Source organism: Bactrocera latifrons, unplaced genomic scaffold (genome assembly GCF_001853355.1).
Source record: "Bactrocera latifrons isolate USDA-ARS-PBARC rearing strain unplaced genomic scaffold, ASM185335v1 scaffold_137, whole genome shotgun sequence".
Lineage (NCBI taxonomy): Eukaryota > Metazoa > Arthropoda > Insecta > Diptera > Tephritidae > Bactrocera > Bactrocera latifrons.
The window spans coordinates 641,593-668,114 of NW_017534819.1; the positions used below are offsets into that span (position 1 = coordinate 641,593).

At 36.8% G+C, this 26,522-nt stretch overlaps 1 protein-coding gene across 2 annotated transcripts in view; it reads right to left on the reverse strand.

Moving 5' to 3' along the window:
* The window catches only part of LOC108965235, a 58,725-nt gene that overhangs the window by 12,714 nt on the left and 19,489 nt on the right, over positions 1-26,522 (reverse strand). Inside the window, exons 3-5 of one of the 2 annotated variants that reach the window (XM_018927502.1) lie at positions 9,237-9,376; positions 5,946-6,223; positions 5,509-5,703 (exon numbers count right to left, since the gene is read on the reverse strand). In XM_018927502.1, the coding sequence (XP_018783047.1) occupies positions 5,509-5,703; positions 5,946-6,223; positions 9,237-9,376 (613 nt within the window). Of the gene's footprint in view, positions 1-5,508; positions 5,704-5,945; positions 6,224-9,236; positions 9,383-26,522 lie in introns of both variants that reach the window. The other variant, XM_018927501.1, reaches the window with a different exon arrangement.

Sequence of the window (26,522 nt, forward strand, 5' to 3'; positions counted from 1 at the left end):
GTGGCTGAAGAGCCGTCGTCGCCGCAATATCAATTGCTTTTTGGCCTCCAGCAGTTCCTGCTCATCCTGATTGCTTGAACGCTCTGTTGAATTCTTCAATATACTCCGCTGTTGAGTGAAACGCTTCTGCCTCAGCCTGTGTTCGCCGCCACTAACACCTCCGCCGCTGCTGATACCGCTACCCGCTTTCGTTTTCGACTGTATGAGCAGTTGATGTTGTTGTTGTTGATGATATTGCTGATGCTGCTGCTCGTGGTGCAAGGAGTGGTGATCGCGTTGCATTCGACCATCTGTGTCAATGTCGTTCTCATCGACAGCGCCATTCTCATCCGCTTCGCTAGCGCTACAATCGCTGTCGCTCAAATTATTGCGACTGTCAGCGCCGACGCCACCTCTGACTGCTTCGTTCTCGAGTCGCAGACAACTGATGGCGCCGCAGCTGTGCAATGGTGTCGCCAACGCGGCAGTTGGACTATCGATGCTATCGACTTTGACGTAGCCTTCCGATGATGCAACGCCATCACCATGCGCTGGTTGCTAGCTCTCCACATCGGCCTTATGCAGCAATGCAAACTGGCAGCCGCAATCGCGCTCCAGCTCGCGTCGCGGATATTGAAAGCAGCGATCGAAGATGCCACAACCCTCGCAACGCGGCAAACACTGAGCGCGTGTGTGTGTGTGTGTGCGTTTATATAATGTTCGTGTGTGTATGTGTGAGCAGCAGCGAGTGGACACACACATACAAATGTAGTGGACACGCATACGCGCACACGGGCACACACATTAATTGGCACGAATAATAAGCAGAAAAGCCGGAACAATGAGAGAAAGAGAGAGAGAGAAGAGATAAGAAAGAAAAGGAGGAGATATGTAAACACTTTGGCTTTTGAGTGTCGACGCTGTGTATGCAAGGACAATGAATTAATTATTGTACATACATAATAACTACGAAATTTTGATGGGTGGACTGGCGCAGCTGTCATATTAGCTACCGCACTGTGGACTACCCTACCTTAAATTTATAATTACTTCTATAAATGCAAATTGTGTGTAAAAATTGATTCAAGCGCTACAATTGTTACATATTTTCTTTACTTAAATATATAATTTCTATTACATAATTATACTGTTATTTATAAAAGAGATGATTGTGCATCTAATCAAAAAAATGAATGAAAGAAATAAATTGCCAAATATGTGGAATGGGTCATGGAAATTATTCGAAGCTTCTTTGGGAATATTCATAGCTCTGGGTTTAAGGTTAGGTATCATGTATTAAATAACGCTGTAATAGGACTCGCGCCTCATGCATTTCGATGGAAGTACTTGACTTGAGGTGTGCATAGTATAAAATTTGAGTTTCTTGTATTAATTATTTTGAGCACAAGCAAATTTCGAAATATATTTTGTAATATTGTAATGAAAAAGTTTGTGGAAAATCTATTGTTTTGTTGACTAATGTWGTCATAAACTAATTCAATACTGAAACCATAATTTCTGTTTTAAGCAAGAAAATAAAATAAAATTAAATTAATTGAATTGATTTTGAATTAAAGAGGGTAAGCTGGCATAAATATTCGACGAATATATAAAAAATGAATTTGATTCCTGAATTTTCGGCATCATATGTGGTGAAACAAACCTCTTGTGAAAGCTGGGACCTATTGTTCAATATAGGAACAGTAATCAGAGTTTACTTCGAACGAAATTAATCAAACTCCTTTATAAAGTTTGAATTTATTTACAGCTTGCGAAGAAATATTATAGAGTAAATCGATCAAATAAATTAATTTATGCATAATTAATGCCTTACTATTTTTTTGGAGTGGTAGCGATGATTCAAATTTGAAAGAGCCAAGTAGAAGCGTTCCTTTTGTGAACTCAGTTATACTTATTTTTGTCCCTTTAATTATACTTGAAGCGAATCGTTAGCTTATGTGGCACGTGGACTTCTAAATGTAGTCCTTAGTGCAGCCATAGAACTACTATATACGATCTTATAAATAAGCAAAACGTTTAGTGGCCAATACAAATTTGCACAGGCGTTTAATGTCTACTTCCGGCAGGTCGGTGGGATGTCGGAAGGTATGCGCTCTCAAGTATTTAAGTCTTGACTTCCCAAACGCGGGACAGTCAAGAAGGAAGTGTTGAGTTGTTTCCACCTCATCTTCTTCCACATAGCTTCTGCAAATGGCGTCTGGTAAATTTCCCATTCTGTAAGATTGCACGCCAATAGAGCAATGCTAAAAGCCTCACTACCAGGAGTCAAGAGAAGGCGATTTTGAGGTCAATATGATGATTCACTGTCTCATTTTAGGCTCAAACGTAGCTAACTAAGCTGATATTTTACCGAGCTTGCGTCAAAATGAGTTACATCTTCTTGCGTAGAACAGAGAGGACAAACTTTTGCCGCACTGCACCTTTATATTCGGGCTTCATATTGGAATATTCTCTCTGTGAAAAGCGCATACCTTCATTAGGGCCACAAAAACAAATACGGTGAATGAACTAACAGCGCCGATAGAAAATCTATGCACATGTGATTAATTAGTGGAATATTTTGTAAAACACATATGATTTTTATAATTATTTAATTGACGTGACCAATATTGTGACAAAAAAGCACCCGAAAATTGAATTATACGTTCCCCCAATAAATGGTATTTCAAAAAATGTCTTTTTCTAAGTTGGTAGGACTATCCTAAATTACTATACCTAATATGAGCACGATCTGTCAACCAATTTGTTTACAGCAGCTGCTTATGCTGGTGCACCTCAGTAGTGCCTTGCGATTTTTACAATGGTTAATAATTTGTCTAAAATTTTGTATTTGTGAGCGGGATTCATAAGCCTAGATCTGCCTCGTTTTGGATTTTCAATTGAAAGTATTAAAAGAGTGAAGGATATGGTGCTTGTAAATCATCAGGCATGTGTTAAAGACATGGGAAGATCTCTCGCGAGTCCGTTAAAATCATTTTGGTGGATACTTTGGGTTTGAAACGCGTTCTTGCTAGAATGGTCCCGATAAAGCTAAACTTTTTTCACAAATAGTACCATAAAGAGGTTTCTTTGGACATTTTTGATAGTGCAAATTCCCATATTCGTAGATAATTCATTATAACTGCCGATGCGATATAAATTTATGCATTTGGCATGCAAACAAGTTAACAAGTTAACAATCATAGCAGTGGAGCGAAAAACAAGCCGAAACTGAAAAACCATACCAGAGCCGCTTAAAAATCATTGCTTTTTCAATATTCTTGGTTTGGTGTATCAAGAATTTTTTCCGGAGAAATCGACTATCAATAATGAGTTCTATTTGGCCGTATTTAGCCGTTAGCGTGAGAACATCCGTCGAAAACGGCCTCAATTGCGGAATGCACCATCGCAACGCAACACATTTGTGATCGAGTTTAACCCGAAAACGCAATGAATACTACATCTTATTCTCCAAAACTAAATAGCCGCTCCGTAGAGCTCGTTTTCATAAATTGGCATAATTGCATTATATCTGGTTTGGATTACTTTGAAGGCGAAAAAATAAATATTATTATAATTTCCGGGTTCTTTTTGTCACTATGTAAATATTATATATGCTGTATATACAAGTATTTAAATAGATCATGAATACATAAAAAAATCCTAACATCTGCGTAATTTTGGCAAATCGCCAATATCTGCCCGAATTTATAACAAAATTAATGTCTAGCTTCATAAATATTCCAATGCATTTATCACTTTTGCAAATTTTCAGTTCTTTTAGAAACATTTTAGCGATTGGTATACATATACATTTGCATTGAAAATATTTGTGTTCGAAAGTTAACCTTTAACATATTTTTGAATAAAATAAAAAAAAACAATAAGTAACCCAATTGATAAACAAGTGATTGGCAGAAATTATGGTTTGCAGTAAAATTTTAATTGTTTAATTGTTTGTAATACTAAAGGCTTATATGGTGTATATGTATGTATGTATAATGTTTACCGCATAAACTATTTAACAAAATATTTATGTGGGTATGTAACTACACTGAAATGCTTAAATTTTATATACTTTGTTATATACAAATACGATAAATTCTGAAGAGGGTAAAAAGGGGAGGAAGCATTCAACTAAGGGTAGTGAACTCAGTAGCTCGTTCAAATTGAGGAATTACTAGCTAAGCGAGTATGCTAACTACATATAGGTATGTATACATGTAGGTGTCTTGTATGTATGCATGAAGTTAAATATATTTCATGATTGATATCTAAACCGATATTTACGAGTCAGCACGTTTAGGTTTTTATTAATAAAATGTAAGTAATAAAATTAATTGAATTGTATTAAATTTTGTAGATACCTTTACGAATATATCTGGGTGTAGGTTCTAAAAATATATAAAATACAATAACAGTAAAGAAATATTATTTCAGTTAAAGCCGTGAGTTGGTTAGTACTATGTTTAGTTGATGAACAATTTTGATAGTTTATTGTTTTGCTTAAATACGAAAAAACACAATTGGGTATGAGTGAGAGGAGARAGAGAGAGAAGTGTACGCTAATACATAAGAGACTATGTACACATTTATATTATATATAAAAGAAGTACATATCTAGGTGAATGGAGTAATAACTAAAACTAAGCACATTTGCATGTAAGTTGCCACATCGGAAAGTTGGTAGTTGGAATTATTTATTGTAAATAAGTGAGCAAGTAGAAACATATTTACGATGTTTTCATATTCATTAAAGTGGAAACTTTAATTTGGGACGTTAACAGCTGGGTTCGCATGGAAGAAGAGCGTATATCAAATATGAAAGTATGGAAATTTGGGTTTAACCTTGAAAAAATCAATTATAATTTTACTATTACTTAGTTAAACTAGAATTGCATTACAAATACATTTTTTTCAGAACGTGCAACAAACCTCTTAAAATTTAAACATTTCACTGCCTGATTTCTTCCTTAACGCGACTTAGGCTCCGCTTCCAAGCAAACACAGATAATTTTCTCTAAGTTTTCAAAAAATACTACAGCACTCTATTTGTTGTTCTGAACTATCAAAATAATCACAAAACGGTTGTAGTAAAGCCAGCGCTAACATTGATATGCTGTATTGCGTATACGCCGTGTAGCACTACGTGATGGTAAGTTGCGCATACGCCGTGTGGCACTTCGCTGACACGCATGCTTTGTGTTCTACAATTTCGAAATAATTTTTCTTACTATTTTCATTGTTTTAACGTTTTTACGATATTTTCTATTTATTTATAAAAAATTTATATTTTTATTTTTGGGAAACCGCACTCGCTTTTGTAATAAATATTTTATAGAAAATTCCGAATTTTTGCTACTATTAAGCTCAAACACTCACTAGCATGAGCTCTCATTTCGTATTCAACAGCATAAGGTGGCTAATGAGACACGCACCTGGTACGCAATCGCGGGCTAGCAACCAAAATGCAAAACCAAGGCTTGAAAGGTGTATTTGAACGCTTAAAGAAATCCCTACAAATCATACCTGATGCGAATGTTGTCCATTGCAGCCAGCGCCAGTGCACACTCCGGTGCCGGGTACCTTCAGCTGTTCGTGCTTGTAGTCCGGTTGATACGGCAACAGCATTCGGATTTTGCCCCAACGATTGAAGAATAGTGCTATAGCACCAGCCCACACCATCAAAACAATCAGCACAATACCGATTTCAACGCCGCGTATCTGAGAGAGACCGTGAGAGAATCACAGAGAAACAATATATTAAATTCAGTTCAGTTAAAGATCACAAACAAGTTAAATAAATTCTGCGAAATTGTTACTACACCAATTGAATAAATGAAATCAAGTAAGAACAGACACACTTTTGCAATTCACACTTTTGCAATTCACACTTCAAATTGCACTCACACGCGCACATATACACAGATACACTAATAAATTGCCGCGGCTTAACACACACTTACCGTTGGCAATTCACGTGGCCGTTGTGCCATTGTATTCGTCACTGTTGACGTTACATCGTCTCCATACGTGCCATTACCGTTCGCTGCTGCCGCTGCGCTAGCCAGATTGCCGCCGATAAGCCCCGTGCCAGCAACCCCCACACCACTTCCACCGGCCGCACCAGGCGCACCACCTCCGGCGACAGCCGTATTAATATTTCCAACGCTGTTTTGGCTTCCCAGCGCACCGGTCGTGTGTCCGGGCGCGTAGTCCTGCTGTGACGATGTCTTGGGCATATCTGAAAGCGTTGTTTTGATTGTGCCGCATTTTTGTAACATTCCCATTTAGTTTTTCGTACATTGACATTGATGTTCGCGTGCCATGCAGTTAGATGAGCAATTGTCGCAAGCACACACACACGAAACAACGAAATTGCAGAAGAGAAAAGTGGAAATATGAATGATTGAATAGGACATTTGGGAAAAAGGCGAAAATTCGATTAGTTTTATTATTGATGTACTCGCATACACGTTGATAAAGTTCTCAAATATTCTATTACAACTACCTATTTATATATAATACTTATATAAATATACATACATACATACATACATATGACTGTTCATATAATAAAGTTTGTGTCTCAATATACAATGATGGCCAAACAAAATTCAACATCGCAGATACTCAAACATTTTGTGGGACTGAGATATGTGAACCTCTTAATACATATACTCGATAAAGTAATCACCCTTACTATATGTTATTTCTACTTTTGTTATTTTAATTTATTTATGTTATATATAAGCCAATTTTTATTGCTTATTTAAAGCGTGGTATTTTGATATTGTGTAGTGGTATACTTGGGAACGCCATTTTTGAATTAGTGTATATATTTTTACGCATTTATTGACACTAATTGGTTTAAGGTAAAAATAAAGACAAGAAACATCATAAAATTTTCAGTTGTAACATCACAAATGGTTTTCGAAAAAGGTAAAAAAAAACAACTGGTGCCATGAGATGTTCCATTTTTCGACCTTGAACAAGTTCGAATAATAAACACAGGTCTGCAGAACAACAAAGCAGGTGGACGATGGATTGACGCTGAGCTATTGAAATATGGCGGCGAAGAACTGGAAAGTAGCATGCATCAGCTTCTTTGTAGAAGATGCTCGGACGAAAGTATGCCCAACGATTGGAATTTAAGTGTGCTCCGTCCAATCTACAGACGGGAGAACACTAAATCTGCGCCAACTACCGTCGGATAAGCCTTCTCAACATCGCGTATAATGTTCTATCGAGCGTATTGTGCGAAAGATTAAAGCCCACCGTCAACAAATACCGAAAGCTCCGTCAGGATCGCAAAGAACTACTCCGAGCCATTCGATACCAAACGAGGTTTCTGACAAGGCGACTCCTCTTCGTGCGACTGTTTCTTCAATCTACTGTTGGAGAAAATAATTCGAGCTGCAGAGCTAAATAAAGAAGATTAAATCTACTACATTTGTACAGCTGCTGGCGTACACCTATGGTATCATCGATATCAAAGACCAAATTCTAGAAGTCACTTATCATCCCGGTCCTGCTATGTGGTGCAGAGGCATGGATGAAGATGACATCTGATGAGTCGACGTTACGAGTTTTCGAAAGAAAGGTTCTGCGGAAGATTTACGGTCATTTGCGCATTGGCAACATTGAATATCGAACGATGAGCTGTACAAAAGTGAAACTCGTTTGCTCTCTAGTCCGCAGTTTTCTTACACGAGAAACGTTTTCCTAGCTTTTTGCTAATCTTCTCGTTTGTAACAGGGCTAATAAATTCAAAATGAGAGAATGAGASAGAGAGAGATTTATGTAGATGAGGACTGTTCACGCCATAGCTTAATTCACATCGTTTGGCTCACAACAACATTCTTCTTCTTTATAAGCGGTTATAGCCGAATGTACAAAAACGCGCCAGTCGTTATTCTTTCTGACTGGTCTTCCACAGTTCCCTTATACCGAGTTGCCGATGAGTGCCCTCAAAGATTATGAGTGAAAGTCGAGCAGAAAATCGTTCGGCTGTCTGTTGTGATTGCAGCTTCTCGACGTCAAACCTTCCTTGTATTTGCTAAAGATACCTCCTTTGCACACCCTGGCGTTAAAGTCGCCAATCACAATTTTGACATCGTGGCAGGGGCAAATCTAATAGGTACCATCTAAGATATGTTATGTTGAAAAACTTTTCAGAACTAGACGTTTATCCACCGGGGTTCTGGCCTTTAACCGACAACGGAGTCTCTATCCCATTACGAATCCCAAATCGAATTTCCTTCAAGGGGGTGCTTCTTTACGTGGCGAGTTCTAAACCGAGTGCACAGCCCTGGGAAAGGATGAATCGCCTTCTCTTCGATTGAATGTTTTTTGGCTCACAATAACATGACTTACTATACATAAAATACATTATTTTTTAAAAACAATGTGCATAATGATCACATCAAGACATTAATTAAGCTGGCGTCGTCTGCTTCATGGTGGGTCCCTCAAAACAAACGGGAATATCGTCATTTATTCGCTGTTGGCTGACAGCGGCCCGAATTCATTTAGCTATCACATTGCTTTGCTGTTAGTTCAGTAGCGAAATAGTTTTGACTCGAAATATTTTCTTGTATTCTGAAAACAATATTGTTGTTATTGTTGTTGATGTTGTTGTCGTAAATTTTGTTTGACAGCCTTTTGCTATAGAAGTCCGATATATGCGGTTCTGACAAACGAGATGTTACTTGAAAAGGACGTGTGTAAAATTTGAGATCGATATCTCGAAAAGTTCGATGAATTTGGCAAAATCGACTCAGCAGATCATGTTGATCATTTATGTATATTGGTATAAACGTCCTCGACGATTCCTTCTATATGATAAATACACCCTATCCAGGATAAAGTGGTTGAGACAAGATTTTATTTCGAACAGACTAGCAATTGGATTTAATTTTAGAAAGGACTGAATTGTTTTTGGGTTTTTAGAATACTAATGTTTTGGAATAATGATATTTCAGCTCTGTCGAGAAACAATCGATTCAAATTTTTCATCATAATATATTTGGCCACCACTGTTATGTCTAAGTATGCATAGTAAATAAACCCAAGAGAATTGTCAAACTTAAGGCAAAAAACTTTACTTTGCGATTTTGGTGTCTTATTTCAGTAATTTCTTTCATCAGCCCTATATACATATATGTATGTCGAAATATATATTTACTTACAGATAGAAATATACTATATGCTAAAATAAGTGTTTTTCTGTCTGCAATGTGTTCAGAATTACTTACCCAATGTGCGAAATATGATCTGTCTGCTGCGATACTTCTTGCCTAGCCAAATGGCCGTCACCGCTATCGAGTACTGAGTGCTGGGCGATAGACGATCTAAAATGATTGCCTCACTATTGCCGGCGACATCCTGGACAACCCTGTAACTTAAATTAATTCAATTACCACTCTTTGCCACAAACTACAAGCGTCACATAGAAACACAAAAGATGCAGAAATGCATGGATGCTGGGTTGCAAGGGAGCGGGGGAGCAGGCTAGCAAACGGACGAGCTAAGAGGCTAAAGAAAAATAAAAAAGCGGGAAGCAAAAGAGAATAACGCCGCAAAACGAGATGACTATGCAAGCAAATACCAACGGATGCATAGATATGTACATATGTATGTACATTACTTTGGTCAGTTATGTATGAGAGGATGAATGAATAAAACACGAGCTGCCACGACAAATCCGATTACAATGTTTTAAACACAACCGAGCTAACGGTTGCTGATCTTGAGGGCAAGAGCTGTTTGACACAATAGTGCGATGAACCACCACACAAATTATAGGATTGTGGAAAGAAGTAAAAACTTCAAAGGATATGGTTAGGGAGGGCTGGTGGATGTTTTGAATTGGTATTAACAAGGAAAACATACGTTGTTGGGGTTATATGATACAAATGTAATTTGAAGCTGTAATTGCTACAACAATAACAACTTTTACTACACATAAGTGATTTATTTACAGAAAATGAAAACAAAACAACAACTGCTGTTGTACCTAAGCTATAATATACTTCACAAGTGTTATAAAAGGACATTAGAAGACGTTTATCTCAATTTTGATCGATTAGTTTGTATGACAGCTATATGCTATAGTAGTCCGATCTGAATAACTTATTTGGTAGATTTTAGGTTTGCCTTGGATAAAAATCAATGCCAAATTTCTTAAAGATATCTTGTGAAAAAACTGGCACAGAAGGCAACACCGTAAGTATCGTGTATCTAAACCAGCAGCAGCTTAGGTCTCCCAAAATCCTTACAGAAACTCAACAAGTGCTTGTACTCCTGCAGCTACTTATTACAAATAGGCTAGCTAGCTATTTCGCGGCAAAACCGAAAGTCCCATACAAGTGTGCAAGTTGTTTTTGTTTGTGTGATTAAAAATTTAATTAAAACGAATGAATGAGCGTGAGAATTAAATGAGGCGCAGAATGATGCTCAATGAATAGAAAAGCGTTCGTTTTGCTGCCAAATAGCTCATTGTGGCTAAATGACGGCCGCAATGGGCGGTGTTGTATGATTGCTACAGCATCGTCCACTCGGCCAGCTCGACTTTATTATTCTCGCTTGATTGCTGCGGACGGACGGCGGTGCATTAAACGAATAGCAGCAATTTCTTTTTAATTTAGTTGCTAATTTCGTTATTTGTTTAACTGTTTGTCGTTTGATGTTTGTGGATACTTATCCACGCTCACGGCGTTGACAAGGATAAAAGGCGCTGAGACTAAAGCAGTTGCTGTGGGCACTGCGTAATGACATTTTTAATGGCTTTTAATGCCTCACGCTTGAAGATAAAAATATTTCTAAACTAGAACGCGTGAGTTGTGCCAGTTAAAATGAAATTTGCTCACAAATTGTTTGCATAAAATGTGAATGACGAAGTTCAGTTCATAGCTAAGTGACGGTTTAACCTATTCGATGCTTAATTATTATTAATATTATCATTATTATGAACGTCGTTTATTCGCGGAACTTATTGGCACTGCGTGGAATGATGGCCCCGCACTGACTTTTCAGCTTTTATATATGCATATATCTTAGACCAAATGTTTTAAAATATGATGTTCATTTTTTATAAGTTAAGATTGCTCAATAATGTACAATAAAATTAATCAATCCATATTTAAGACAAAAACTCCCAAAAAAAAGGTAATTTTTGAACCAGAAAAACCAAAACAGAATGCCAAATTTCATGATTATATCTTGTCAGCCAAAAATTTTTCCATAGAAGAACTAAATACTTATACATCGCAAAGTTTGTATGTGAGTTAGATGATATAGTGATACGTACCCGGCAGTTCCGACAAATGAGCAACTTCGTGGACGCAAAATGCAAAATTTCATATTGATATTTCAAAAACTGATGGACTTATTTGAATAAATCGAAAGACCAATCAAATGTTATTCTTTGGAATCGATGAGATTGCCATCCAACCAGATTAGAAATTAACAATATTGAGATCTGAAAATTCTGTGCCTTGAGCTCGTTAATCAGTACTTGTAGATCAACACTATAAATAAATGTTTTTTTGTATTTAGGTAAAGTAGCTGGCTTTCCCAATCAGAACAAACGTTCTACAGGACTTTAATACAAATTCGAGCTAAAAGATAAAGGTAAATAGAACACTGTTATTGGTCACTCGAAGTGAGTTGTTGGGGTAAACACGCTCATCATAAGATATGTAAATTATTTGTTGGCAAAACTCTCAAACTTTTCCATAAAATCATTAGAAATTTCAAATTATTCCTTAGCTATTGGAAACATGATTATAAAGCGAGTTGATATGACCGAAAGAACACTCAGTTTCAATCATATCTGAGGACCCACTTTTGTGCCTGACCATAGCGGGATTACAGGTATTCAGCAAAGCTGACGAGCTTACCGGGTCAGATACTAGCATTTGTACGACTGGAGATCCAAAATAAATCGTAAGAGGTCTACTAGACTAGTTATGAAAGTTCTAACTGGATACTGCCCGAACGAGATTCAAGCGATAAAATTAAAAATTTTATCTCATGCCAGTTACATGCTGATTGAAATAGATCAGGGGTAAAATACCTCGTTTCTAACACCTTTGGACATCTAGACGTAATATCGTTAATATAAATAAGGAACAAATCAGAAATGCATTTAATGATATACGTTGTGTAAAAAAAGCACCCGGAAATGTAATTAAATTCCCCGGATAAATGATGTTTGAAAAAAAAAAATTTTTTTTTTTTTTGCTAAGTTAATTGGACTGTCCTTAATTCCAATGCAATATGTCACACGATCTGTCAACCAGTTTGCTTACAGCAGCTGCTTAAGCCGCTACACCTCAGTAGTGCGTTGCGATTTTTACAATAGATAAAATCATCGAATAAAAAATTATTTTAAATTTTACATTCGTAACCAAATTTAGTATGCAGAATCATTGCGAATGTTGGAAAAGGCTTGGAGTTATTCAGCTTGATCAAAAACAGAAGTCTACACGCCTTTACGGACGGTCGAGAGATCGTTGAATACATGCCTCGTTCTAGACGACCTTTGACCTCTTCAGTTGATGAAAAGCTTAGAAAAGTGAAAGATATAGAAATGGTGAAAATTGTCAGCTCGTTCTAATAAAGCAAAGTTTTTTTTTTTTTCAAAAAAAGTACCGTAAACAGGTACTTGGTACATGCTTGATCTTGCGAATTGCGATACCGCATTCATGGAGAGTATTACAAGAGCGGCTGAGGCATGGGTTTATTGGTGTGACATGCAAACTAGTCAACTACTATAGAATGGAAACCACAAAACCATTCCAAAGGTGATACTAATTGTTTTTTCGGTATTTGGGGTTTGGTGCATCGTGAATTGGTTCCAGAGACAGACGGACAATAAAGAGTTCTAGTTGGACGTATTGACACGTTTGCGTGAGAACATCCGTTGAAAACGGCTTGAGTTCTGGAAGAACAATTCTTGGATTTTACACGATGATAATCCACCATCGCATCGAGCCACGATTGTGACTGAATATAGAGACAAAAACGCAATGAATACCACCGATCAACCGACGTATTCACTAGCTGTAGCTCCGTGTGATTTTTTCTTATTCCCCAAACTGAAATTGCTGCTTTGTGGAACCCGTTTTTAGTCAAAATTCACTAAAGTAACTGAAGTCCATCCCAAAAAGTGCTTATTAAGGTGTTTCGAGGACAGGAAAAATTGGTGACATAAGTATATTATATGTGGTGAGGATTACTTTGAATGGGACAAAATAAAAATTTATGAATGATTAACTACTTTAAGTTATTTGCGCGTACTCTTTTGTCACCCACTGAAGTAAGAACGCAGCAACTATTTAAACTTAAGCATGTGTTGACACCAATTTGGCTACTCCTCCAAGCGAATATCTTCTTCACATTCTCAAGTGCAAACAAGTGCACCCACACGTATTTTTCATGCGAACAAGAAACCCCCAGAAAAACTTTATCGCAATTAAATTAAATAAATTTTAATCTGAAAACCGCATAATGAAGTACGTAAATGATAAGCTTAGAGCTCTCAGAAATCCTAAAATGACTGCAGGACATTTTATTTAATTTAAACGCACAATAATTTCATTAACCACTTTATTAGATTATCATTTCAATGTAAGCCACATGCCTTGCTAAAAGAGAAAGACATAAATTCACTGGAAAATGACCACTTAATCCCAGAGGTTATAAAAAATTTACGAGCTACAGATAAAAGAAACAACAACTACAAATAAAGCAAAAATAAATTAGAATTGTCAGTAGCACATAACATATTGCACAGTTGTAGACACACACAACGAAAAAAGAAACAGAAAGCAAAATATTTCTACGCACACACCGACGAAGTATAGTCGAGGTATAGACGTGTCGCTATAATAATTAAACAGCAAACACACATGCGCTGGGAAAAGTTAATAACCAGACACAATGCCCTCATTAAACTCAAACATTGCCACACGTATACTCACACACACACACATGCACAGGCAATTTTTACGGTTAATTTCATTCGATGTATACAATTACCCCAACACGTTGAGAATGCCAATATTTTTTAATTGACTTAATTAACTGGTTGAGAGCGAATGAAATGCCAAACACACATTTGCATCACCGAAGGTACATATAGCCCTTAACGGCGGGTATATAGACAAATGTTTGAGTTAGCATATCGACTTGTTGTTGGTGAGTGTCTATCCTCTAGTCAACATGCACAACTATCGTATCAAAATTAACTCACCACAGCAGCACTAACGAACCCAATCAAGTTGACAGTGGAAGCAACAAGATCCTCGACACTGAAATCGGCATGCGTATGCGAAGAGCGATGAGTATTTTCATTGAAGGTAACGACAAATACTCAGTCATCGGGCGGAAACGGTATTCCCCAAGGGCTCGACAGCGTGAATGGAGGTGAAAGCAGGGTGTTGGAAACACTTAACTTCAAGTAGACAATGTCATCAAAATACACATATGAATATTAGCACACACATGCATGCGTGCTCTATATATATTTTTATGGCTGGTGTCTCCCGAACAGGTGCAACGTCTGGCAGATGGCTCAATTGATTTCAGTACGATGGGACTTCCATGGCCATAAGGTCAAGCAAATATGTCTACCGGTCGCTTGTGGTAATGTGCGCTCGTTTACATTGTGCCTTTTCATTGTTGTTTTCGGAGAGGCAAACACACTTGGTCACTGCACTTAATCTCAATTTCCCTAGTGTGTACAGCGGGGACTTCAACCGACTGACGCGCAAACCAATGTTGTAAATGCACTTAAGAAGTAACGCTGCAGCTTTATCTTGAGTTTAAATACACACAGCGGGACGAATGGGGACATGAGGGTAAACACTTGGATAAGGGTTTGTTATTATGAAGCGAGCATATAGTATAAACTGGAAAAGGTGTTATAAAGCCGGGCGGCTCGGAAAGAAAGGTACTGCTGTATTCTTATTGGACTTAATTTTTTCCACTGAAACCTTCTAACGTATTTGAAGTATCAAGGAAAACATTAATAGTTATGCCTTTGCAAAATCTTCAGATATCCAAGCTTCACTATATGCTGAGAACGTAGAAATTTCATTGGCTTTTTTAATACGCTGAAATAACTCTCAAACTGAGGTCACTCCAAGTATACATTACCACTGAAACATGAAAGAAATCAAAAGACTGACATCTGATAAACTGACCCGGACTAACAAAAAATTAGTTTTCACGTATATTAATACAAACGAAAGAGTCTTTTCGTATTTTGTCGATAGATGATCACATTGTGTCATACCATATTGTGCTGGAAAGGTGATATTCTAATAAAATTTCATGGACCAAATTAACATCTAGGATTCTTTGCTGACACGAAATGAAATCGAACCATTTCTGAAGCGAATGGTAACAGGAGACGAAAAGTGGATCAGATACGACAAGCGTGGTGAATCTCAAAAAATGTTCGCAAAGCCAGGATTGACGACTTGAAATGTTAAGCTGAATGTTTCTGCATTTTACTGTTAACAGTGGCGTAGCTACTACTTCGGGCGCGCGCGTTCAAGGATGTTCTGCCGCTCCCCTTTATCTATCTACGTACAAGTTTCATAAGGTGGTCCGAACAAAAGTGAATTTGAAGTGTTATATAAATTTTAGGAACTAGAAGTCACGCAAATTCTGAAGTTCCACAATTCTCACAATACGCTTTTTGAGGAGATTGATGGTAAATTAAAAGACATCTTATTAAGAGCCATAGAAAAACGATGTAGCATCGCCGTGTTAATTATCATCAGTCGGAGTTATCGCTTACTACGTCCTACGAAAAGTAACCTCTTTTCCTTACCATAGGGACGAAGAATTCTTCGATGCCAAGGTCAATAGTAGAATAGAAAAATTGGCGTATTCACTTGACTATATTTGCAATAAAAATTGGAGTGACTTCTGAATACCATTTTTTAAAATACTTCCACAGAGGAGATTTGAACAGCGGCCGACAATTGCAAACACTTCTTTTTCTCACACATTACCTTTCTGAGTTCTGACAGGGTGCTCTCAAGTGGTTACGCGCACGTATGCTCAATTTCCACGCCAAGCTGTGCTTGTGAATGTCAACACTTGTGGAAATCGTGTAAATTGCAAAAGCGACAGCAGCAAGTGTTGCACATAAATTGCTCACTTTTTAAAACGCCGAAGCCAACAGTCATAAATTACGAGAGTCAAATGAGAATCGCCAATACAAGACGGATAACAACGACTTACATATGTATGCATGAGCACATAAAACTCTACCACTATATAAATACTGACTCGTTCGCTCTAAGAAATTGCGTTCATCAGCAGCATGCATACAAAGTCATACGGATGCTGAAAAATTTATAGCAAAAGAGAGAGTCAATAACTTTAATGTGGCATTACAGAGGAGTGTCAGCAATGTATAGATAATACCCAGCAAGTTTATTCTTCGAACATGAGCAAGATACTAATAAGTGAAACGCTTTGAACAAAATCATAAAAAGTCGTTTAATGCCACGAACTTGTAGCGCATAAACACCGCTGGAGGGTAAGTATTGAACGTTCAATGCTTATGATAAATGATGTGCCAAGAGTAACTGTGGCAGCCACAGCTAGTGAAACCAACAAAGATGGTAAGTCAAAGGCGTCCATACCAGTGCCAGCGGCAACACAAAACAACAACAATGAAAATAAATTTAGATATACAACAAACGCGATAAAGTGGCAAACGAGCTGTGAAGTGCATGAGAACGGGACCACAAGGAAGTGAGCAGCTCTAAAGCAACGATTGAATGATGAAGGTATGGAAGTAGGTTGCAATGTACCATTTATGTACCTTTAATAGTTGGCGTATAGTGGAAGTGCCGCTGTGTTGCTGCTAAAATGGTAGAGTAGCGGTGTAAAGGCACTCTGGGAATTATATAAAATGATCAAGCACGGGAGTTAAGGGAAGCTCTAGTACCGTTGGTATTCAAAGACACCGTGCGTTGACTCATGCTCGCTACAGTCGCATTGACTGGTGATATACTGGGTGATTTGTTGCTGCCATTAGTCGCTTGCTTGCCACCCGCATGACTTTCACGCTGCCACTTGCAGCGTGATTGCACTCGGAAATGCGGTGACATAAAGCGGAAAATCATTTTGCCCCTTAGTCATAGTCACTCGCTACTGCATTTTGCTATAATTCCATTCACGCATGTGTATGTGTTTGTTTACATTTCACTTTGTGCTGTGCATTTTATTGATTTAATATTTAAATGGGTTTTTCTTATAAATTAATTGCTCGACAAATTGTGTTGAGTTTACGCAGTGGCATGTGCTCCCACTAGTGAACTACGGCGTTCTACCTATATATATATATATGTTCAAGAGTATCACAATAGTTTTTTCCTTCAAAGTATTTATTCCAAAAAATGTGTTTTTTTTTTTATTTAATTCTAAATTAAATTTATATATTCTGGTTGAAATTACTTCTTTGCTTACATGAAAAAAGCATTTAGACCTTCAAAGAGTACTTTCTTCAATATTTCCCTACTAATACTAAAGTAAAGCCATCAGTGGTACTCTGTGTAATTTTAACAAGTAAGGAAGAGCTGCGTTCGGGTATAACCGAGAATTTTATACTGTTGCCATTTAAAAGGGTTAAAGCCAGGATAATGCATTTAGGTTCATAAGGCTTGTTAATTATATAATAACAAGTCCGTTCTTTTCGAATGTAACTTTATTAATTAGTCCAATTTCCAATCCTTAACATAATGTATTGAAGCTTAAAACTAATGAGTGCAAAAGTTTATTGTTGTTGTTATTACTGTTTAAGGAAAGAGAGAATTTAGTTTAAGAAAGATCAATTAGCAAGTATGRAAATTATGAAATGAGAAAAAGAGATATGAGAGGATAAGTAAGGCAGGTAAAAAAAGAATGAAGAGAGAAGTGTATGTTGTTGGTAGTGGGAGTATTGGTATATGACTATATGGAGTCTGTTTTTATTAAGCTAACTTACATATTGGCCGATATAAGCTGTATAAAATCTCCTGGAAGTTCAAAAATCTTTCTATTAGGTATATTGGAGGCTCACTGACAAAGGATCCACAGGAAAGCATGATTCCTGAACCGATATTTCGGTAAAAAGTCAACCATAAGCACTGCGTTCACATATTGAGTACCTAGGGGCACACCCGAAATGCCTCTATTCGTGTACAATTTTATGCTTATATATTAATTGATCCTTGAAACGTAAACTGGACTATATACTTTTCAATTAATGGCGTTTTATGGGCGTGGCATTTTGCGAGAAAACGCACATACTGAGTTCTAATAAGATATCTTTATTTTTACTCCAGTTACAGTTTGTACGGATGGATGCACAGATAAATATTTATCTGGATTTCAACTCGTCTCGTCATCCTAATGAGTTCTATATCTATCTCCATTAGTTTTAAGTGATACATACAACCATTCGGTAACTTTAATACTCTGTGGCAACAAACACAGCATTCGCAGATAAAGAAAATGTATTGCTGAGAAGCTTGTATTTGAGAAGTCTGGTATCTGTATAGGAGGAACACAGCGAACTTATACACTGATCGACGAAAGCCCAAGCGGAGGAAGATGATTCCAGCTCAGTACAGCTCGCTTGCTCTCACTAAAGTTAATTTTGTCCTAAACTTCCACGACTTAAGCAATTTCTAGATATTTTTTACAATTAGTGAGCACTCTTTGTGTTAGCTAAAATATTTATGTATTTTTACAAAAACCATCGTTGAAATAATATAAACATCAGTGCTGGACTATGATGACTAAATATAACATATTTATTTACTGAAACGGATATATGTATGTATATACACACCTGCTCAAAATAATAGTTACATAATACTTTTTCAAGTAAAGCTCATGAATAAAAAGTTTTATTTAAATTTTTTAGAAAAACACAAACGTATTTATATTTTTGAAATATTTACAAGCTTATTTAAATAAACTTCATTTAAAAAAGAAAGCCTAGCAAACAAATGTAGATCCAAAAACATTTCATAGCTAAGAGAAGCGTGCTCAAGAAATAAGTACACTTTTATTAAGACAATTATTTTGGAAAAACTAATTATGATAAAACAGTTTTGTTGTATATTTATTTAACTCAGTTAATAGCCAGTATATCCACCATTATTCTGGATTACTTTGTTTATTCGTTTGGGCATACTACTGATTAAAGTCTGACAGGTTTCTTTAGATATTTCATACCAAGTTTTTTATATGCACTCCCATAACTGGTCTTTGTTAGAGAAAGATTCACTCGCCAAATTTTTTTTTTAGTTCTACCCCTAGGTTTTCTATTGGATTTAAATCCGGGGATTGGCCTCTTCAAAACGTTAACATTATTATCTTCCAAATATTTTTTAACCAGCTTGGAGGTATATTTTGGGCCATTATCTTGCTGATATACCCAACGTAATGGTAAGTTTTCTTCAGCATAGGGTATCATGACATTTTCAAGTATTTCCTTTTACTCCGAAGCTGGCATTTTGTTAATTGTCCGGTATATAGGACCTACTCCATACCAAGAAAAACATCCCCACACCATGATGTTTCCACCCCACAGGTTTTTTTTTTGTGAATCTAACGTGAAACTCCTTTCCTTTTGGATGACGCACATTTCTCTCACAATCGTTTTCAAACAAATTTACTTTCGTTTCATCGCTCCATAAGTTGTTTCTCCACTTTTTTGTACCCTCAGGTCTTAACCAATCTAAATGACTTCTTGCAAAATGTAACCTCATATCTAAATTTTTTGATCGCAATAATTGAACTTTCCTGGCTATACGTCCTGGTAGCTTGGCCTTTTGCAAACGCCTGGGAACTGTTTGGGCACTTACTTCTTCTTCTTGATTGGCGTAGTCACCGCTTACGCGATTATAGCCGAGTTAACAACAGCGCGCCAGTCGTTTCTTCTTTTCGCTACGTGGCGCCAATTNTCTTAGGCTACCCAGAGGATACTTGGTCAAAGACCGGAAGTCGTGAGCTGCTTGAGTCATATGTAAAAGAATCGTTTCTGGCCACTCCCACGTGAATGGCGATCAGAAAACTTTCCTCACTTGCGTGAACTTCTACACATGACTCCATCCTCCTTGGGCACTTACTACATTTCCACTTTCTGCTGCTATCACCTTCGACGACTTGAATGGGTCCTTTTTACAAATAGTAACAAAGTGACGATCAAGAACTGTACCCTTTTTTTGTGGCCTTCTACGAGTTTCCCTACTAGATTTTTGCTCTACAGCATTTTTAACAAAATTATGAGACCTTTCCATTAATTTCTCAATTTCTCGAAGTGATTTTCCTTGCTTTCTGAGGTTTGAAACCAGCAGGACTCCTTCAACAGTGCAATGTGACTTCCGATCCATCCGATTAAAAACTGATTTCATTTATCTGCAGAAGTTTGAGCTTTATTGAAAGAAAACTTACCATTTGAGATAAAAAACTTGAGAACTTGGATAAAAGTAATTTTGTTTTCACAAAAAGCTAAGTTCACTTATGTATGTGTAACTATTATATTGAGCAATTTTTTTTTCTGAGAATTCACGCAAAACTGACCCACGCATTAATTTGGGGAATCACATGCTTCATTCTTTTAGAAAGGGTGATACCGTATTATCTTAATTGAACTTACAGCATAACTTGTCGTATACAGCCCATTAAAATATGTATTCAACGTAAACATGCCTTTTATTTCAATTTAAGCCGCGCCTAAATTACATTTCTTTAACAAAATTTAGCCTCAAAAGAGGTGTCAATGATATTTTCTATAAAATCGCTCCTTTAAAAATTTTGCATCGAATGCGCCGTGGCTCAGTGATTCAGTAACTGAATATTCACATAGTACACCGTGTCGTATGAGCACCACTGAATCTATTAGACACTTGTATGAATTCTCAGTACACCTGTATGATACATTGGACACGTAAATTTAAATGCGTGTAAAGTTTAAAGAAATGTGTTTATAAAAAAATATTTCAGAAATTACTTGTAGAGTGACAATTTCGCTTTTATCATTTCAAAGTTTTAGATTTATTTTCTTTGCAAGTAAAAATTTATTGCAAATGATCAAAATGTCGCATAATAAATATAAGATGCAATAATTTATTAATTAATAATATTTAAATTTAAAAGAAAGAGCTCTCCTTCATTGGATTCTTCGTGCAAAAGCTGAAGCTTTCATTAACGTTTACATAAAAAAAAAACCCTAATATATTCTTATATAACTATTTATATAATCGTAAGGGCATTGTAAACTGCAATAATAGTACCTGCTAACATAACCGTTATAGTGTAATAATAAATTTAATGAAGCAATGACGAAAGCCGCAATTAGAAGTAAATAGACACGTCATTGCACTGGCGGCGTCACAATCACACACATTCCATTAAAAACGCGATAAATATCAAAGTCGTAGATATATCCTCTTACTAAACGTACTGTTCCAAATAACAACACAAAGGAATTATTCAAAATTTCGCTTTCAGTAAACGCACAAAGTGGTCGTAAGCGACGCCAACGCCTGACTAATGGCGGCGCATCAATACACAACGGTACTCAGCACTCGCTGCAAACAGAAGGTCAAAAAATATATGAGTGCATATGTGTATGCATATCTACCTGTATATACACATGTATGTATGTATATGTATTTTTTGTTAGCTCAAAACTGTCGTCCGTTGACTTGTGAGGTGGCCGCTGTATGCTTTGACTCTAATACCGTTGAATTTACTGCTTTTTTAGGATACCTGCTCCCATTGGTGTCGAAAAGACAAACTAACCCGCATTTTCAAATGCAGGGAAGAGATGGTAGAGTTAACAACAAACGACAGGTTGTAAATAAATGTTGTGCAGGTTGAGGTAGTTTGTGGAAAGGCTGACGCAAGGAGCACCGACAGCAAAATGAATAATCATTCATTGCGGTCATAAAAAACAACAACGGCAATTTTTTCTGAACAGCTGGTGTATTAGGTTGTGCAGGGTTGATCAATATGTTAAATTTGATTTATGAATGAATATTAAATAAATAAAATGTATATTTGCAAAAAATTTAAAAATACTAGAAAACAAAAATGAACAAAGCTTTAACAACCTTCACAAATAAAAAAATAGTAATCCAGACGAAAACTTGATTTTGATCGACCAGTTTATGTGGTAACTATATCCTATAGTGATCCGATCTTGTATCAGCTTCTTGAGGAAAAAGGAACAAGTGCAAAATTTCAAACCGTGTATTTAGGGCGATTAAGTAAATGGCCATACCCAATTGTTATCAACTCCTTTCTACTAATTTAGTATGACACTGTAATCTAACTAACCAGTTTCGCTCCTGTTGGCAAACCCTTTAATACTAAAGGCAGTAAAGATGTACACTAAAAGTTTTAAAATAAACAAAAATGTAGTGAACCATCAAATCTGCCATTTAACGACCAAAAGCTCATCAAAATGTACAAAATAAAAATCGTTAAATCTAAAATCCAAAAATTAAACGATAAAAGCAAATGTGGCAGAATGAAAATTTTGGGGGAAATTCGTAAAATAAGTGGTATTGAAGATATAAAAAGGGCCCAATTTCGACTCTCGCACCGGTGCATTTTTTTATAGAATATGGAATAGAAGGACTAAAGTCTAATATAAAATAAAATAACACATACCGAAATTATGGAAGGAAGACTTCTCCAGTCTGCTGAATGATGGTGAACCCGATTCCACAAAACATAACGATGAAGCAGACATTACATTACCCTATCATGAAGAAGTTCGAATAGCAATTACACGACTGAAGTACAGCAAAGTGGTGGGGTCGATGGATTGCCAGATAAACTATTAAAAACCTACGGCGAAGAACTAATACGGAGCATACTTCAGCTTCTTTGTAGAATATGGCCGAACGATAGCATGCTCGACGAATGGAATATAAGTGTGCTCTACCAAATCCAGAAAAGGTTAGACCACACAGCTTGCGCCAACTACCGTGGGATAAGCCTCCTCAAAATTGCATATAAAGTTCTATCGAGTATTTTGTGAAAGATTAAGGCCCACCGTCAACAAACTAATTGGATCTTATCAGTGTGACTTCTGGTCTGAAAAATCTACAACTGACCAGATATTCACCATGCGCCACATCTTGGGAAAGACCCATTAAAAGAGGATCGATACTATCTTTTTGTCGATTTCAAAGCTGTTTTTGACAGTAAGAAAAGGAGCTGCCTTTATGCCGCTACGTCTGAATTTAATATTCCCGCAAAACTAAAACAGCTGTGTAAACTGATGTTGAGCAATACTAAAAGTTCCGTCAGGATCGCAAAGAACTTTTTCGAGCCGTTCGATACCAAACAAGGTTTCAGCCAAAGCGACTCGCTATCTTGAGACATCTTTAACCTACTGCTGGATAAAATAATTCGAGCTGCAGAGCTAAATAAAGAAGGTACAACCATCTACAAGAGTGTACAACTGCTGGCGCACGCCAATGATTTTGATATCATTGGCTTCAACAACCGCGTCGTTAGTTCTGCTTTCTCCAAAATGGATTAGGAAGGGAAGCAAATTAGTCTGGTAGTAAACGAGGGCAAGACCAAATATCTGTTGTCATTAAACAAATAGCCGTCGCAGTCGCGACTTGGCTCCCACGTCACTTTTGCCGGTCATAACTTCGAAGTCGTAAGTTCTACAAGTCACTTATCACCCCCGTCCTGCTATATGGTGAGAGGCATGGGTTTAGTTAGTTTTTGAGAAAAAGGTTCTGCGGAAAATGTATGGTCCTTTACATACTGTCAACAGCGAATATCGCATTCGATGGAACCATGAGTTATACGCGTATATACGACAACATAGACATAGTTCAGCGACGTAAAAGGCAGCGGCTACCCTGGCTAGGTCATATCGTCCGTATGGAAGAAAAGCTCCAGCTTTGAAGGTTTTCGTTGCAGTATAGTACTCTCCAATGCAAATACCAGTTGGAGAGGGAACATGCTACGCCAGTAAAGAGGAAGAATGCTTCCTTTTCAAATTTAAGAGCAGAGTTTGTTTAATAGCATATTCTGAAGGGACGCTTTTAATAAATTGTAACCATTATCACGGAATTAAGACGGAATGCTACAGCGCCTACGCTCTAACTATCTCTAGACACCATAAACACTTTTCAATTTTGAGTGACAGAAAATTAAGCCCATAACGCAGTATGCGCCAACAGCTGCTCTCACACAATCTATACACTTCGGAGCATATGTGCTCACCCAGCTGTATTCGACTTTTTAGGACGTTGCTTTTGAGGCGTGCATTTTCGTTGCTACTAATCGGTGTACAAGTGATGACCGCCTCCAGCAGACTAAAATACTGACACTTCCACCAACACCTACACACACAACTTTCATACAATAGCGCTGGACAGCAAGTTAGTTAGAGACAAAAACAAGGCAAACTACGAAAATTTCACAATGGACAGGAAAACGACTATTTGGGTAACTTTCGCTGATAAATGGCCAAATGTCCAACTCAATCCACGAAAGCCACATGGCAGTATGGCTTTACAAAAAGGGCTGTTTAAGTGCTTTGTATGGCACACACTCATGCACACATACATATGTATATGCACAACTCACGTGAATGTCCTTGCAGCAACGGTGAAAATACTGTAATGGCAGAGCGTACGACCCCACATACTTGGATATATAATTATGTATGGCATGTGAACGATTGCGGTAGGCAGAAGGTGTCTGCTTGTAGCCACGACATTTTTCCATTAATTCTTAAGCTAGTGCAGAGGAGCATTTACGTTTAAACCACATTTTGTATTTTTCATTTCTAGGTATATTTTTTATTTTTTATTTTTTCTTTTTTCTTCTTTGTTTTTTCACTTCAACGTTTGCCTTGTTTCGGTTAAACGAACGTGACTAGCTTTGGGTCATACGACTAATCCAGAAATACACAAAATGTGCATGCATATTTGTGTGTGTGTGTGTGTGTGTGTGTGCAAAGGACATACAATTTAGTAATAGTGAGGCAGATAGCCTGGCAATCTGTACAAACACATACATTTAACTATATGTTCTTCAGCTTTACTCACATACAAACACATAAACACACTCATACACGATTCATTTTTCTAGTTCACAGCTGTTGCTGCCGAGAACATCCCATGAGGAAATCAATCGGTTTAAAATTTAATTCCCTAAAGTGAATTTTCTTGTAACACTTTCTTCCATTTTCTACTCGAGCAAACGAATGTTACATACACAATTACATACGTCGGGGTCAAGGAAATATTTTTTCACTTAAGTTAACTTTATTAAGTTCAAGGTAATCACAACACAATACGGAACCTTAGATTTTCATTACAGGGTCTGTAGTACACACACTTATAAATGAAACAATGATATGACGGTTTAATGCAAAAACAATGTAGCCCGTGCCAAATTTATTGTGATTCTAAGAAAATAACATTTGGAAATGTTGCACTTCTTAACCACTACTTACATAATGTATATACATATATACCACATGTATTATATCTCATGATACTAGTTTCTAGTTCACTTTTGTTGGTTGCGCCTATCTGAAACTGTTTAAATATATGTACATACATTTCGTTTTGAAGTTTGAAATCGTCTTATGTGGTAATTGGATTTTTGCAAAACGCCAGTCATGATAATAAATTAGTTTATTTCACGCGCTCGACTTTGGTGTAATATACCTGTATGCATTATAAGCCTTAATTTTACTTTAAAATTTCTGTTATTTAGAGAGTGTTTTATAACAGCTAACGTTGATGACAATATGGACTAATAGTAATATTTTTCAATTTCTTTTCTGAGTGTGAAGCATATGGGATAAATATTTGAATAAAGTGGTTCAAAATAAATATTACAAGTTCCGAATATATTTTTGGAAATGCCAGAAAGAATATTCATTAAAATTTTATTTAAAGTGGGCGGTTCAAACCCGAAAACTCGCCATCTATACGCCACTGTGTAAGAAACCGACAGTTTAGATCAATAAGAAGTTTTTTGCAGAGACGGACGCCTGAAAAATTTCAGCTGGATTTTTCAAAAACTTACGGACAGATAAGCAAACGCACAGACAAACGAAAATGGCTAAATCGACACAGCTCATCACGGCAATCATCTGTATACAAGTATGTAGTATTCTTTATAGGGTTTCGTCTCAGAACATTCCTTGTGTGTATAAAAACAATGTGGCAAACATAATATTCCCTGTTCAGCATATATATATGTATATATAGTAAAAAGAAACATTATATAGATCCCCATATATAATTCAATAATATATCGGGAATTTTATTGAGTAAGGAAATATTGCCAATAGTTGAAAAGATTTTTAAGAAGTGTTGGCACTTTGTAAATCCATTATTGCAATATGGTATCAACCGAAGGAGATTTGAAATAGTGTTGCCATATGTTAGAAAAAAATCGATAGCAATGATCGCAAAGCATTCATATCTTTTCATGAATGTAATGAACGATGTGAGAGATGAGGC